This window comes from Gallus gallus, chromosome 4, assembly GCF_016699485.2.
Source record: "Gallus gallus isolate bGalGal1 chromosome 4, bGalGal1.mat.broiler.GRCg7b, whole genome shotgun sequence".
Classification (NCBI taxonomy): domain Eukaryota; kingdom Metazoa; phylum Chordata; class Aves; order Galliformes; family Phasianidae; genus Gallus; species Gallus gallus.
In genome coordinates, this window is record NC_052535.1 from 69,278,479 (window position 1) to 69,291,393 (window position 12,915).

The window sequence follows — 12,915 nt, forward strand, 5'->3', positions numbered from 1 at the left end:
CTTCTAACAAAGCATACTGAATTGTATCAGGACTGCAATAAAAACAATTGACATTTACCACCAGTACTCCAGTAATGCTTACAATATCCAAACATCCAAGCATTGCCACATTGAGTAGGGTAGAAATTTTCTTTTTTGAAGCCTTGTGATCTTCCTGAACTGAGGAAAGATCACAGGCAATCCTGCCTCAGCAGTCCATGAAAAAAAACACTTCTTGTTTCGCTATTGGCAATTTTAGAACACGTATTGTGAATATGCTCTAAAATCTGTTTTTCAGCACAGAAGAAACCCAAGTGAACAAACAGGCTCTCAGTGTGAGCTCCAAGATTAGCCACCCATCCTGCAGCACCCGCAGGCTTTTTGTTGGTGCTGTGGACCCATTCTCAGGGTGCCTGGGATCGCAATGAGAAGCCCTGCTGTGCCCAGCTCCCTTCTGGGATGGGTGGGAAACTGCTGTCCTGCAGCATGGGGAGAACAGAGCTACAGGCAGCCGCCAGGACCGATCGATCCACCGCACCACCATCATCACAGAACCAGCCTTGACCTAGATGATGGCATACAGGTACACCATATCTTGTTAAAAAACTGCATTTCCATGTATTATTTGCAGAGTGAAAGTTTTGATATAGCAGTTAATGCAGTGAACTGAGCACGAAGATCGAAGCACCTGTATTTATGGAAGTGTCTGCACTCTCTGCCTACAGCTGACCAAAGTTAGACTGCGCTTTGAATAAGCTGCGTTGTAAGGTGCTTTGTCAAGGATTTCCCTGAAGTCAGTTGTCTAATTTTATAAAACCATGCAGGAAAAACAGGTATAACTATTCTTTTATTTAACTAATTTTAGCAGACTAAAATAAGTCACTACTTCAAAGGTCGTTACCCACCATGGTGGGCAGCACCAACCCAAACAGATTTGGGCAGGGCTTCTCCTCCAGTGCGCCCCAGGACTGGGCCTGCAGCCCAGCACAGCTCACCCTAAGGAGGCTGTGCATAGACAGGAGACAAATGGGTAACACAGCGCATAAAAGTGGCAGCGAAGGCACATTAAAAGGTAATGCTTATACAAGCACTAGGAACTGATTTTACAGCACACGGGGGTACATTACTTCACCTGTAAGTACCTCCAGGCCAGGGAACCTGCACGCAGACCCTCAGCACTTTGTTCCTGGGTGGGGGATACTTTCAGCAGTCAGTGCCCAGCTTTGTTTCCACAGGGCTGTCTCCCCCACACCCTGCAGTCTCTCCCTGTTCTGAAAGGGGCCACCATTTTACAAACCCTGGCACAGCCTGCAGTTGTGCTGGGAGCATCCAGCAGCACTTCCTACAGCTTTACTGCTCAGACTTTGGCAGGCAGAATAGCTTTCTCTGTTCACAATCTTCATTTTATATTTTCTCAATACTCTGCCTAGTATTCCCTCCCAAATTAGCACTGATGATTAGCTGCCATTCAAAGAATAACAATAACCACTTACAAGGAGACAGCAGTGCAACAATTGGTTTTGAAACCTCAGTAAAGATTTGCGAGAACAAAATCAAGAGTGCATTCCTGCAGGAGCCCCCGTTTCCCCCGGCAGAAGTTTGGCCAAGTCTGCACACCACGGACTCTGCCCTGTGCCCCCCCCCCAGCCTGCTGTTTGCTGACTGGTGGCTTTGTGCTCCTGACAGACTCACAGCAAGTGAGGGGCACAGGCTGCCCCACACCATGTCCTGTGGGATTCACTCCACTGCATCAACTGCATCACTCCACCTGCAGATGAGGCCGGCGTGCTTACGGCTGCTGGCACGGCCTCATTCCCTCCGGTAGCACATCACTAAGAGACAGAGCCACAGTGATGACAGGAGGAGGAACTGCTTAACACACGCCCAACCTGGCAGCTACTTAAACAGGTTTAAAAAAACAACAGCGGGAAGAGGAAAGGATAAATTTCTACTTTTCTGAGCATAGCTAAAAGCAAGCAGACTCCTTTCTAAGACAGGGGAGAGGAAGTCCTCCCTGCTGGGATCTAAATGGATGTGGTGTGGGCATAGCGTGCTCCCTCCTGCCACCTTCCCAACGCAGGGATTCCACCTGCTGTGTGTGATAGAGAGGGCTGCTTTACATCCATCAGCCAACTGGCCATATGCACCTGGCACTACAGACCCGGGCTCTATGGACTCAACAAGCACCCATGAGTTTAACTTTAAGACCCAGTCTTATTTTTTCAGGTAATTCCTCAGAGGAACCTCTAACTCTGCTGTCACGGAGCCTGCTTCAACCCATCCTCTCTGTGCTTTCTGCTGCGCCTCACCATAGAATAACATACATATCATTTTAAATCCAAAATGATTCCTATTTTGGAGAGGAAAACAAAGCACATTTTTGAAACATCAGCTCTAAACTACGTTCCAGATTTGCTTAAGCCACCTCTACTGCTCTGCATCCATGTGTAGCTCCACAAAGTGTGGTGGAAGGTACTACTGAAGCCTCAGACACACAGAAGCAAAAGCCAGCACGTCACATACATTGCCAGACTTAAGTAAGCCAAATAAAGGCTAGCCGAGGGCTGTGCATACGTTCTGGGGGAAAAAATACACCAAGAAGTCCTAAACGAGCAGCGGGAGCGCAGTTACACGTATCCCAGAGCACGCAGGAGGCGACTCCAGCACATACCACACCTTCCTGCAGCTTTCACCGCTGCCCTCCCCTCCGCAGCGCACCGCTTCCAGCCCGCCGAGCCAGCCGCGGAATCGCACCAACTTCCCCTCGCTGCTCGCCCCGAGCCGAGCCAGCAGCAGGGCTCCGCTGCCGCCCCGGATCCCCACGGGACGCGTGCCGCCCCCCCTGGCCGGGCCGTGCCCTCCGCCTACCTTGGCGACCCAGCTGAACAATGGGGACATCCTCCCGGCCGCCCGGCGCCCCGCGCTCCGGCCGCTCCCCCCGCTGTCTGCCGCCTCCCCTTCATGCGCCCCAGCCGCCCTCCGAAAGCGGCGCCGCGAGCCGCCCGCCCAGAGCGCTGCCCACGGCGGCGCCGGCGCGGGAAGAGCCGGGCAAGGCCGGGCCGGTAAGGGAAAGAAAAAGAAGGGAAGGGAAGGGAAAGAAGGGCCGGGCCGGGCCGGGGGCCACGTCCCGCCCCCACCGCGCTCCGCCTCCTCCGGGGAGTCGGGGCTCCCCGCGCCGGGCTCGGCGGGCTGCGGGGGGAGGGAGGGAGCTGGTAGTGAGCGCGGTGCTCTTTTGAGCAGTTCGCACTCACTGAGTATTCACAACTCCCATAACAAACAACGCTGTGCGCTGTGTAGTTTCCTGAGGGTATGGCAGAATCGAAATTTAAGTAAAATCTTCCATTTGAAACCATTGTGAAATGTTACATTTCCAGCCAGGTTCACCTTTCCTATGTTATCTAATAGCCATTCACATCAATCACGAGTAGACCTACCTCCAGAAACATCCCAGGACTGTAGAAAGTTTTGGGTTGGAAGGGGCCTTAAAGATCACCTTCTGTGGGCCGGGGCACCATTCCTACTCCAAGGCTGAACAACATCCAACCCAGCCTTGAACGCTTCCAGGGCTGGATGGGGCATCCACAGCTTCTCTGGGCTGTCTGTGCCAGTGCCTCACCACTCGCATTGTGAAAGATTTCTTCCTACCGTCTAACCTCAATTAACCCTCTGTTAGCTTAAAAGCGGTCCTGTCACGACACTCTCTGATAAGAGTCCCTTTCCACCTTTCTTGTAGCGCCCTTTAAGTTCTGGAAGGCTGTAATGAGGTCCTCCCAAAGCCTCCTCTTCTCTAAGCTGAACAAGCCCATCTTCCTCAATCCTTCTTCATAGGAGAGGTGCTCCAGCCCTCTGATCATCCTTGTGACTCTCCTCTGGACCTGGACTCCAAAGCTGAACGCAGTACACCAGGTGGCATCTCTCGAGAGTAAGAAAGCTGTCAGAGCCTTTCAACAGTACAAAAGTCTCCAGCAGGTGAAGGGACGTGATCCACTTCCCCAACAGGAAGGTTTTCAGCTCAGCTGTTCCTCTGCTAACCCACCTCCGAGTGCACAGCCCTGCTCTGGGCAGTAGGGCTGCACAAAAACAATTTATTTTCCTCAGTTTGGAGGAAGGACATAGAATTAGGGGAAAAAAATGCTTGGATTTCACAGGAAATGATCTGCTTGGGTCAAACAAAAAGCCCTTTATTTTCCATCCCCTCATAGAGACAAAGCAAAGAGAGAGATTTGCAAAATCCAAACAGTACAGCATAGTGCTTCATCCTATGCTTCTTCCCAACAACGTTCATCTGCTCAAAGTTAGATGAAGAATCACCAAATGCAGCTTCTTGCTCTGCCCAAAGCTATGCTCATCCGACCAACCAAACTGCTGAGGAACACTATGTGAACAAATCAGAAAACAACAAATCAGAACACCAACCCAGAATATTAAGACCTACCTAGAAAAGGTGACCAGAACACACGGCTGAAAGAATGTGCCTAGGAAACATAATGTCTCTGGCCACGGCTAATGTATTGCTGACAGTTTGAGAATGGAGGTATCTGAGCAGGGTGGATACAGGAGCTGGTGTGCAGTGTGGTGCACGCTTAGCTCTGGTCTGGCTTGCCAGCTCCTTGGCCAAGCTGAGCTGGTTGTGGTGGGACCAGGGAAAATCTGCTTCTCTTAAGTATTAGGGCTCCCTAGTGGAGTCTTTAAGCTAAATACAAGTCTACCCACTTTTAAAATGAACTAAGCATTCACCAGTTTAGGTGTCGTGCTCAAAGATTTATAGCTAGTCAGGGAGGACATCTAACGTGGGAATTTGAAAACCTGTAGATTCCCTTTCCTGAGCAACATCTGCCCATGAGACACAAAATACTAACAAGTATAAGCTAACCAACCGACACACAGCTTGCTTACAGTGGCCTTCTCATGGTTGGAGAGCCCAAAGCCTGCCTGGAGCTGTTTTTTAATTAATTTTAAACCAATGCAACAGCTTTTATAATTAAAACCATGACAAACACATTTCATATTTTCATAAAAGGAGAACAGAGATCCATTTTTCTTTAGGTGAAAGTAAAAGTGATTCACAAGGATGACCAATGGTTCATTCTGTTATTACAGTGCTGGCCATGGGCAATTTGACTGTGTGGACTTTCTTTACCCATAAGCCCAATAAACTGTATGACCAACACGCACTCTGGTGGTGGTCTCAAAGGTTTATTGGCATAATAGAGGTGAGATATTCTCCCTGCTGCTACTGCTTATGATGTATGGAGCACATACATGAAAAAAGGGCATTTTTTCTCTGGGCTTTAAACTTGGCACCTTACAAAAACACCAGAAGTACTTAAAATTTAATGTATGTAAACAAGGTTTACTTTTACTTCAGTCAAGAAGAATGCAAGAGTATCGTGTGCTGCTTATAGTTGTACAGTGTATCTGTTCTGGGGTGGTAGCATTAGAGCTGTATTTCTGTAATGCTGAACATGAACAATATTAAGTCTAAACGATCATTTCTGCCCTTTTCTCTGAGGAGATCCTGCCAGCTTGGGAACTTTTCCAGCTCCCTCTTCCTGGCTGGCACCCTTCCACAGTTTCAAACTAACAATACACACATATCCTCCGAGTCTCCATTAAATGCTGATGTCAGTCAGGAGACTTGGCTTCTAGCCCTGACTACCACCAGCTCAAAGAGCTGGCCTCACTGTGTCACTTTGTGCTACTTAACTTCTAAACCTGCTGCCTGCAGTTGTTATAGTGGTGTATGTATGATTCATATGCACTCAGAAATCTTCTACACACTACAGGGCTGGGAGGAAGAGTGCTCATGTGTTGAATGCACTGAATTAAGAGATAAAGTAACAGTGAATGAATTCCAGCTTCTGCTGTTAACGTGATTTTCAGGCATGCTACCTCATGACTCTTCCTGCTTTAGTTTGCCTGTCAAATGGAGATAGTATATGCTACCCTTGAAGGAGGAGGGATTGGGTACACTCACGGACATGTGAGTAACGCTGGCAGCTAGGCTTTAAACGTTCCGATACAAAAATGTTTGTAATGCGTTAAATTCTTCTGCGTAAATGAAAAGGTCTCTGTTTTGCTCACCTTCCAAAAAAGCAATGTAGCAGAAACAATAACTGCATTCATTTCCAGGATATTCAATTGAAAAGGGAACCTCTGTATTTTTCTGTTTTAAATTTGGCTTATACAAATAACTGTCTCTCCAAAAATACTGTATATCCATTTTGGGTAAATGGAAAAATTCAGGGCCAGGGCAAATACATCTGTATTGCATAAACAGTAAGTAGCACTTGACACCATCTTATCTATGTGTACGATCTTCTTTTAAAAAAGTAACCCTCGTGCACATGAACGGTTCCATGTTATGATGGAAAATATTAGCAAGGTATTTGTGTCTCTTTTTAAACATAGTAGCAATTAAAATGCTTCAAAGCCCCATCTGAAAGCTTACATTGCCAGAAAAAGGATTTTTCCGTTTTATAGATGTCCTTCAAAAATTTACACACACACACATAAAAAATAAAATAAAATAAAATAAAAAATAATAATAAAAAAAGGCTCTTTGCATCTGGAGAGAAGGAGAGAGAGGGGAGATACAAATTGTATTAAGGAGGAAGGAAACTATACTCAACCTTCTAACTCAAAAAAGGAACATCTTCTGACTCACTCTCCTCTGATTTTAGCTTTCTTTAGGTTTAATGGCCATAAATATTTTTTAAGAGTCTTCACAGTATGTCACCACCGAATGAAGTCTCACAAGAAATTGCACTAATGGTCACAAACATAATTGCCTGAGAACTGGCCTCTCCTGTTGCTTTTGTTTTAATTTTGGTGGTGGTTTTACAGTCGACCCCATTCCCTTTTTATTTTATTTTTTTGCCCTGAAACCTTTTCCTTAAACCTGCTTCTGCAGCTCTTCTTCTCATGAATTCCCCCCTCTGCCCAAATCACCTGTTACAAGCTCCCTTTATGTCTTCTTTTCCTAATAGGGTCTCATCTACACAAAGTCTTTGTAAGTGCAATTGAGAAAGCGTAAGAAAACAATAAGCCTGTCAGTAATTACCAGTATTTGTTATTTGGCCTTTGTTTCAAACATCCTCAATTTTTATCCTTTGTTACTTAGTTTTAACCATTCATTAAGATGTCCTTGAGTCTTGTCTCATCCCTTCCCATTCCTAGTAGTGGGCTAGATGGTTTCTCCTTTGTCAAAGGAAAGAGATAGAAAAGAAGTTATTATTGCACTAATACTGCCTGTCATAAGAATTCTCAATATTAATAATATTTTGTTAATAACGTACAACTATGTTAAAAGATACCAAAATAACTTCAGAATGTGAAGCCACCTCTATCAAATTTTAAGACAAGGCGAACAGTGCATCTGGATCGATTGAAGGAAGAGAATACTAAAAAGAACAGACTTTCCTCTATCCAACTATTAATCATAAGAATGAGCTTTGCTACTCATTTTAGCTAAATTATAAACAAACTCCAATTTCTTGGTGCAAAATAAAATAAAAGATTAATCATAAAACCAACAAACCTTCTCAAACAAGACCTGTATCAGCCCCATGAAGAGAAGTAACTGGCTGGTTGCAGCTGTCCCCTTAGGCAAAGTGCAAAGGAGCCCACTGTCTGGAGCTGCATGTACACGCTGAAGATGAAACCCAGTTCTTACTGAAGAAAACAGCATGGCTTCTTAATGGCTTTCAGATACTCCGTGGAAAGGGAAATGACAATGTTTTGGGTAGTTTTTGTACAGTTTGTCAGTTAAGAGTGTAGACTGAATAGTTTTGGCTATCTGCTAACCAGCAAGAAATACACAAGACTTTGGGCTGGTGCCTAGAGATAACATGCAATCCCCTCCCTGTACAGCAGACTGACAGAAGAGAATGATTTCTTGTCAGAGCTCTGGGCACCAGTCTCGGTGACAGAACCCTTCCCAGACTTTTGCAGATTTTAGCATCCATGTGATTGTTCAGCTACAAAATTTGTAATTGCTAAGAAGCCTTGATTCAAGTGAAGGAATGGTGATCCTATACCATGTACGAAAGTAGAACAGGAGCCCAGGTTCACATGCTGCTCAGCAGTGGAATAAAATCCTCCAAATGCTGTCCTGCAGTCAATGCTAGGTCAACTAGAGCAAGATCAGGAGAGTATGAGACAATGAAATGATTCATTATAAGCTTAAAGTAGCTTTATGAGTTGCTACCACTGTCTTAAGATTCTTCCCCATGGGTCTGATTTGGACACTTTTCTCTTTTATCCTGTTGTGAGGTAGTTCTTCGTGGCAGCAGATGCTGGGCACGTACCCTGAGTGGAACAGATCATCTCTTAGCATTTGATTCAGAAAGTTCAGCGCAGAAAGGTTTTGTAGTCTTTCATAAAAAAAAAGGGGGACTGGGGAAATGCTGCCATCATCCGTAAGGGGCACCTCTTTCCAAAACAGTGAATGGTATAGAGAACCCAAAACCAGATAAAAGCATCAGCTCCTGAAGTTGGCTATGGGACAAGCTGACAAGAGGACACTTTTAGAAATACAGCATCTGACCAAAAAACAGGAGCGATGCCAAGAGCATCTAAGATGTCCTGGTACAGAAATACCTGCTGGCATGTTAAGATAACAATATATGGAGAAAGAAACAGAGCAAGGTTATCCACAGTGTAACAATAAATACAATCCAGCTGTAGGGTCCTGATACCCATTCATATACATTGAGGCTATCTAATGCAAAATGCTCATCTGGACTGAGATTATCCTGACACATCAAATGCTTCCAAAAACACCAATGAGCAAACTTTGGATTGGCAAACATTACGCTGGATTGAGTATTTTCTGTCTTCTCAGAGACAGAAAAAAAAAACCCTTGAAGTCATCGGGGACTTTGCCATGGGTACTGACTGATTCAGCTAAGGCATGATCACATGTTTACATTCTACTGTGATCAAATAAGCGCTGCTGAGTGAGCTGGTTGTGACCAAACAATCAGATGTTCATAAAAGAGAGAAAACAAAACAAAAACACCAACTAAACACATCCTGAATGTGCAGGTAAGTCCGGGCAGACCTGTAAAGATATCACTTCAGTCTGAATGGTTGGAGGCAAGAAAACCACAAAGACAACGTGGGAAGCAAACAACAGGGAAAACACTGCACATAGTTGGAAATTGCCAAAAGAGGCATCAGAGGTTCCAAGCATTTACACTGTTTTGGGATGGAGGATTTTCTGGCAGCTATGTAACTGAAGAAGGATGAGTGGAGCAAAGCGGCAAACTGCACAAACAGAGAATGGAGTTCAAAACTAATGGGGTTGCTCCTACCATGCAGAGACAAAGACAGGTGGAACCCTTGAGATCTTAAGAGTGATCCTGACTGTGGCTGAAGCAGACACCTCCCGTGTCCCTCCCCGTAGGCCAGTATTTTTTGCTCTTCTCAGTATGACCAAGCTGAGGGACAACTAGCTGAGCTCTGCAAGATGCTGAGAAACCACTGGGAAGAGAGCAGCAGCAGCCACCACAGGGACAATGCACATCTGTACACACCCCCTGACACGATTGGATAAAGCATAAAATAGTAATGATGCCAGACTTATTTTTTAACACTTATCCCACCCCTGGCAACGGGGCACGAAGGACGGGATAATTAAAGGTGGATTAACATCCCCTGACATAAAAGAAAAGAATAAAAATGGCCACAGAAGGACTTTGTGCCCTCCTCCTCCAGCCTCCTATACTTCCTGCTTCCTCACAGCAACCACTGAGAGGTCTCCAGAACAAAAACCAACCAAACAAAAAACTGAAAGTTTCAGAACTCTTTTCTGAAAAGCAGCTGACTAAAGGCTATGCTTAAACGTGCCTTGATCCTGAAACTTACATGGTTACACCAAGTTATTCAGATGGGAAGACAGATGCTTCATTTGAAAACGTGTCTCATTTCCTTTGTGTAAAAGCACCATCTCACACAGGAAAATACATGTAAATACTATCACACTTCTAATAATGGATAAGTTAATCAGCAAAAAAAAAAAGTTTAGAAAGGGTGCAGGAAAAACAGACTGATCAGAAAATGACATTTTACTTAACTAGTTAAATATAAAAACACAGTTATAACCTTTATCTACTCCGTGTGCTGTGGGCTGCATATTACTACACATTCCTATTAAATGGAGCCTCACATTAGCTAAGATGATTATATGCAGTTTATTCTCTTACAGACATTCAGCAATGAATAATATAAAATGCACAATTTTAAATGCATACTTTTATGGAGTCATAGCTTAGCTGCTTTGTTCACATAATTAACAAAAACATGAAAATAATCCCACTGCCCCGAGCATCTTATTTTGTGCACTTCAGTTGCAACAGCAGTAGCCTAGTAAAGTATACGGAACTCCACAGTAGGAAGAGCCAAGCAAAGTAGCCAGTTATCAGTTCTCCACAACATAAATTAATAACTTAATAAACCTCACAGCTCTGATATATGCAAAGATCACACTGATTTCTCATAACTGAATTCCGCAGCAATCCCCATAGACAGTTCTCAGAGCCTGTTGGAATTTTACTCGGGTTGAGATATTCTAAAGCACACCCCATCTCAAAATAAACAGTACTAGTAAAATAATAACACTTAGAACAAAACTTTAACCCTTTTTCCCCCCTCATTAGATGGTAATGTTTTTGCTGGGAAAGAGCTTAACAATAAAGAATATCAGTTCAGGTTTACAGCTCTGTAGGTACAGGGTCCAGAGCTCGCATGGTGCTGTTGCAGTTTATGTACAATGAGCATGCGGGTGTGAAAGCTATTCATCTGAAAAGGATCTGAAGTCATAGACTCAGTTGCTATTACATCCTTACGCACCTTAAATGTTGGTAACAAAAAGAGGAAACAAGTACCGTATTGTCCTGTTCTTTTCCAGAATCAAGCTGAAGAAACTTCAGTTTCTGTAACGTTGCCCTCATGTCATCAGTCTGGACGAGACCCCAGCAGGAACTGGAACAGGCTCTGTCCCGCAGCCCCAGGGCCCTGCAGCCAACTGGCAGTGTGCAGCTGGCCTGGCCCACGCTCTGCGCCCCTTCCCATTGCCAGCCCTTCCTTTGCTTACAAGCTGCAGCACAGTCCTGCCCAAGAAATTTCCTGTGTCACGTGGCACTCGGAACGCCACTGGAAACTTCCTAATATCATGACTTGCACATATGGTAACTTTGTATGATGCATATAGAGCTGCATTTTTATTAAGTGAGTTGCAATTTTTGTTTTGTGTTGTGCAGCTGATTATATTCTTTCTTCTGTCTCGAGAGTGGAAAATTTTATCAGTGATGTTCCCTCCCACACACACTTTCATTTACAGCTTTTATCTCTACCCTTCCGACCTTCTTCTCAAGGCTTATGAAGCGCACCTTAGGCAGCGCTGTGGGCTCTTTGCTGTGATTTCTTATAGCTTTGGCTAAATTGTGCTGTCTTTCAATAACAGTAAAGCCACAGAATGGCAATAAAACATCTCTAAAGCCAGGATTCAAACACTGTCTGTACCAATCTGAAAAGACACCTTTCCTGCTATTCAGTTAACTTCTCATGCAGAAGTTTGCAGTTTCAGGTTTCATTATAAACTGCATTCCACATGGAGTTATTCTAAGACAGTTCTGTCTGACTGCTACAAACACATCGAAAATCATTTGTGAAATACAACTTACAACGCAGAGACATAAAACACAGCAACAGCATTTGTCCTTGTTGAGCTTTTGTGGTTTTGATAAAGCTGAATGGCTTCAAAGGGCTCAGGATACGTTGCTGGAAGATACGGCTGCACATTTCTGCCACATGTGCTGACTGCATTTCCGCTCCTCTGCAGGAACAATGGGAGCCTTAAGACGCTGAATCAGCTCTCCCCAAACCACAAATCCACATGGACAAAACGGATTTGCTCAGAACAGGTCACTTTAACCATTTCTTATGACTGGGACATCTAGGATACCATCGCTATAAGATGCCCGGAGTAGGTAAAATGAAGGCAATGTGTACACATTTTCAAGGAATAAAGCTCAAAATGCGTGGCATCCTACTTAAACAAATAAAGTTAGAATAAAATAATGATGGATTGATTTTGCCATTTCCTCCCTCCCATGTATTATTACCAGTACCAACTGGTAATTCTGATGTTCCAGAAAAGCCTGCACACATCTGGATGGATGTGCCGGACAGCAGGACTCCTCTCAGACAGTCACACCCTACATTTACAACAACACTGGACCACGGTGAGTTCAGCTACCACTGCAGCCTATGAGTCTGAGCTCACAAGTCTGATTGCATTCACAGGCCCAAAGAACCTCAGAAGTTATCTGAGCAGGGTCAGATTAATTGTTAGTCTTCTGTTGGTTTCAATCATAATTGGTTTATGATTTAAGTTTAGGCTAGCTTTAATTCATTTTCTCTGTTTCTAAAATCAAAAAGCTATATACATTTAACTCGTTGGCTTTAATGTTATAGATTACATTATCCCATTGCATATCCGTGTCAACCCCCATACACGTGCTTTGATTTCACCCACAACCATGCTCAGATTGAACTCCAGTAGAAACTGCCTTTTATTTTCTTTGTTTGATGTCCATGGGAACATTTCTGACCCTTGCAAACACAGTTTGCTTGTGGATACTCTATTAAAACTCCAAAACTGTGAAGCTTGCACTGAAACAAAACAAAACAGCTTCATTTTAAAGGAAAACTGGAAGCATGTCTTCTCTACAGTACTCTGCCTACCTGATGAGTGCTCACTGGAAACCTACCAGCAAAAGAGAAGTCTGCACATAAACAATGGACACACACTGCTGTTTGCTGCCTGCTGGATGTAACCAGCTCACTATAGAGTCAGTAACTTACATGTAAATGATATTCTGAAGTCCTGCAAGTTTCTAGAAGTCAAACTCTGGCTGTGAGGGCCTGGCA

The 12,915-nt window shown here is 44.3% G+C and overlaps 1 protein-coding gene across 12 annotated transcripts in view; it reads right to left on the reverse strand.

Moving 5' to 3' along the window:
• TBC1D1 (TBC1 domain family member 1) overlaps positions 1-12,915 on the reverse strand; it is a 96,082-nt gene that overhangs the window by 65,120 nt on the left and 18,047 nt on the right. For 2 of the 12 annotated variants that reach the window (XM_046940291.1, XM_046940290.1), the window contains exon 1: positions 2,848-3,064. The exons of 9 other annotated variants lie outside the window; for them this stretch is intronic. In XM_046940291.1, the coding sequence (XP_046796247.1) occupies positions 2,848-2,877 (30 nt within the window). In that variant the 5' untranslated portion in view covers positions 2,878-3,064. Of the gene's footprint in view, positions 1-2,847; positions 3,065-10,868; positions 11,100-12,915 lie in introns of those variants that run through there. One more of the 12 variants, XM_046940288.1, reaches the window with a different exon arrangement.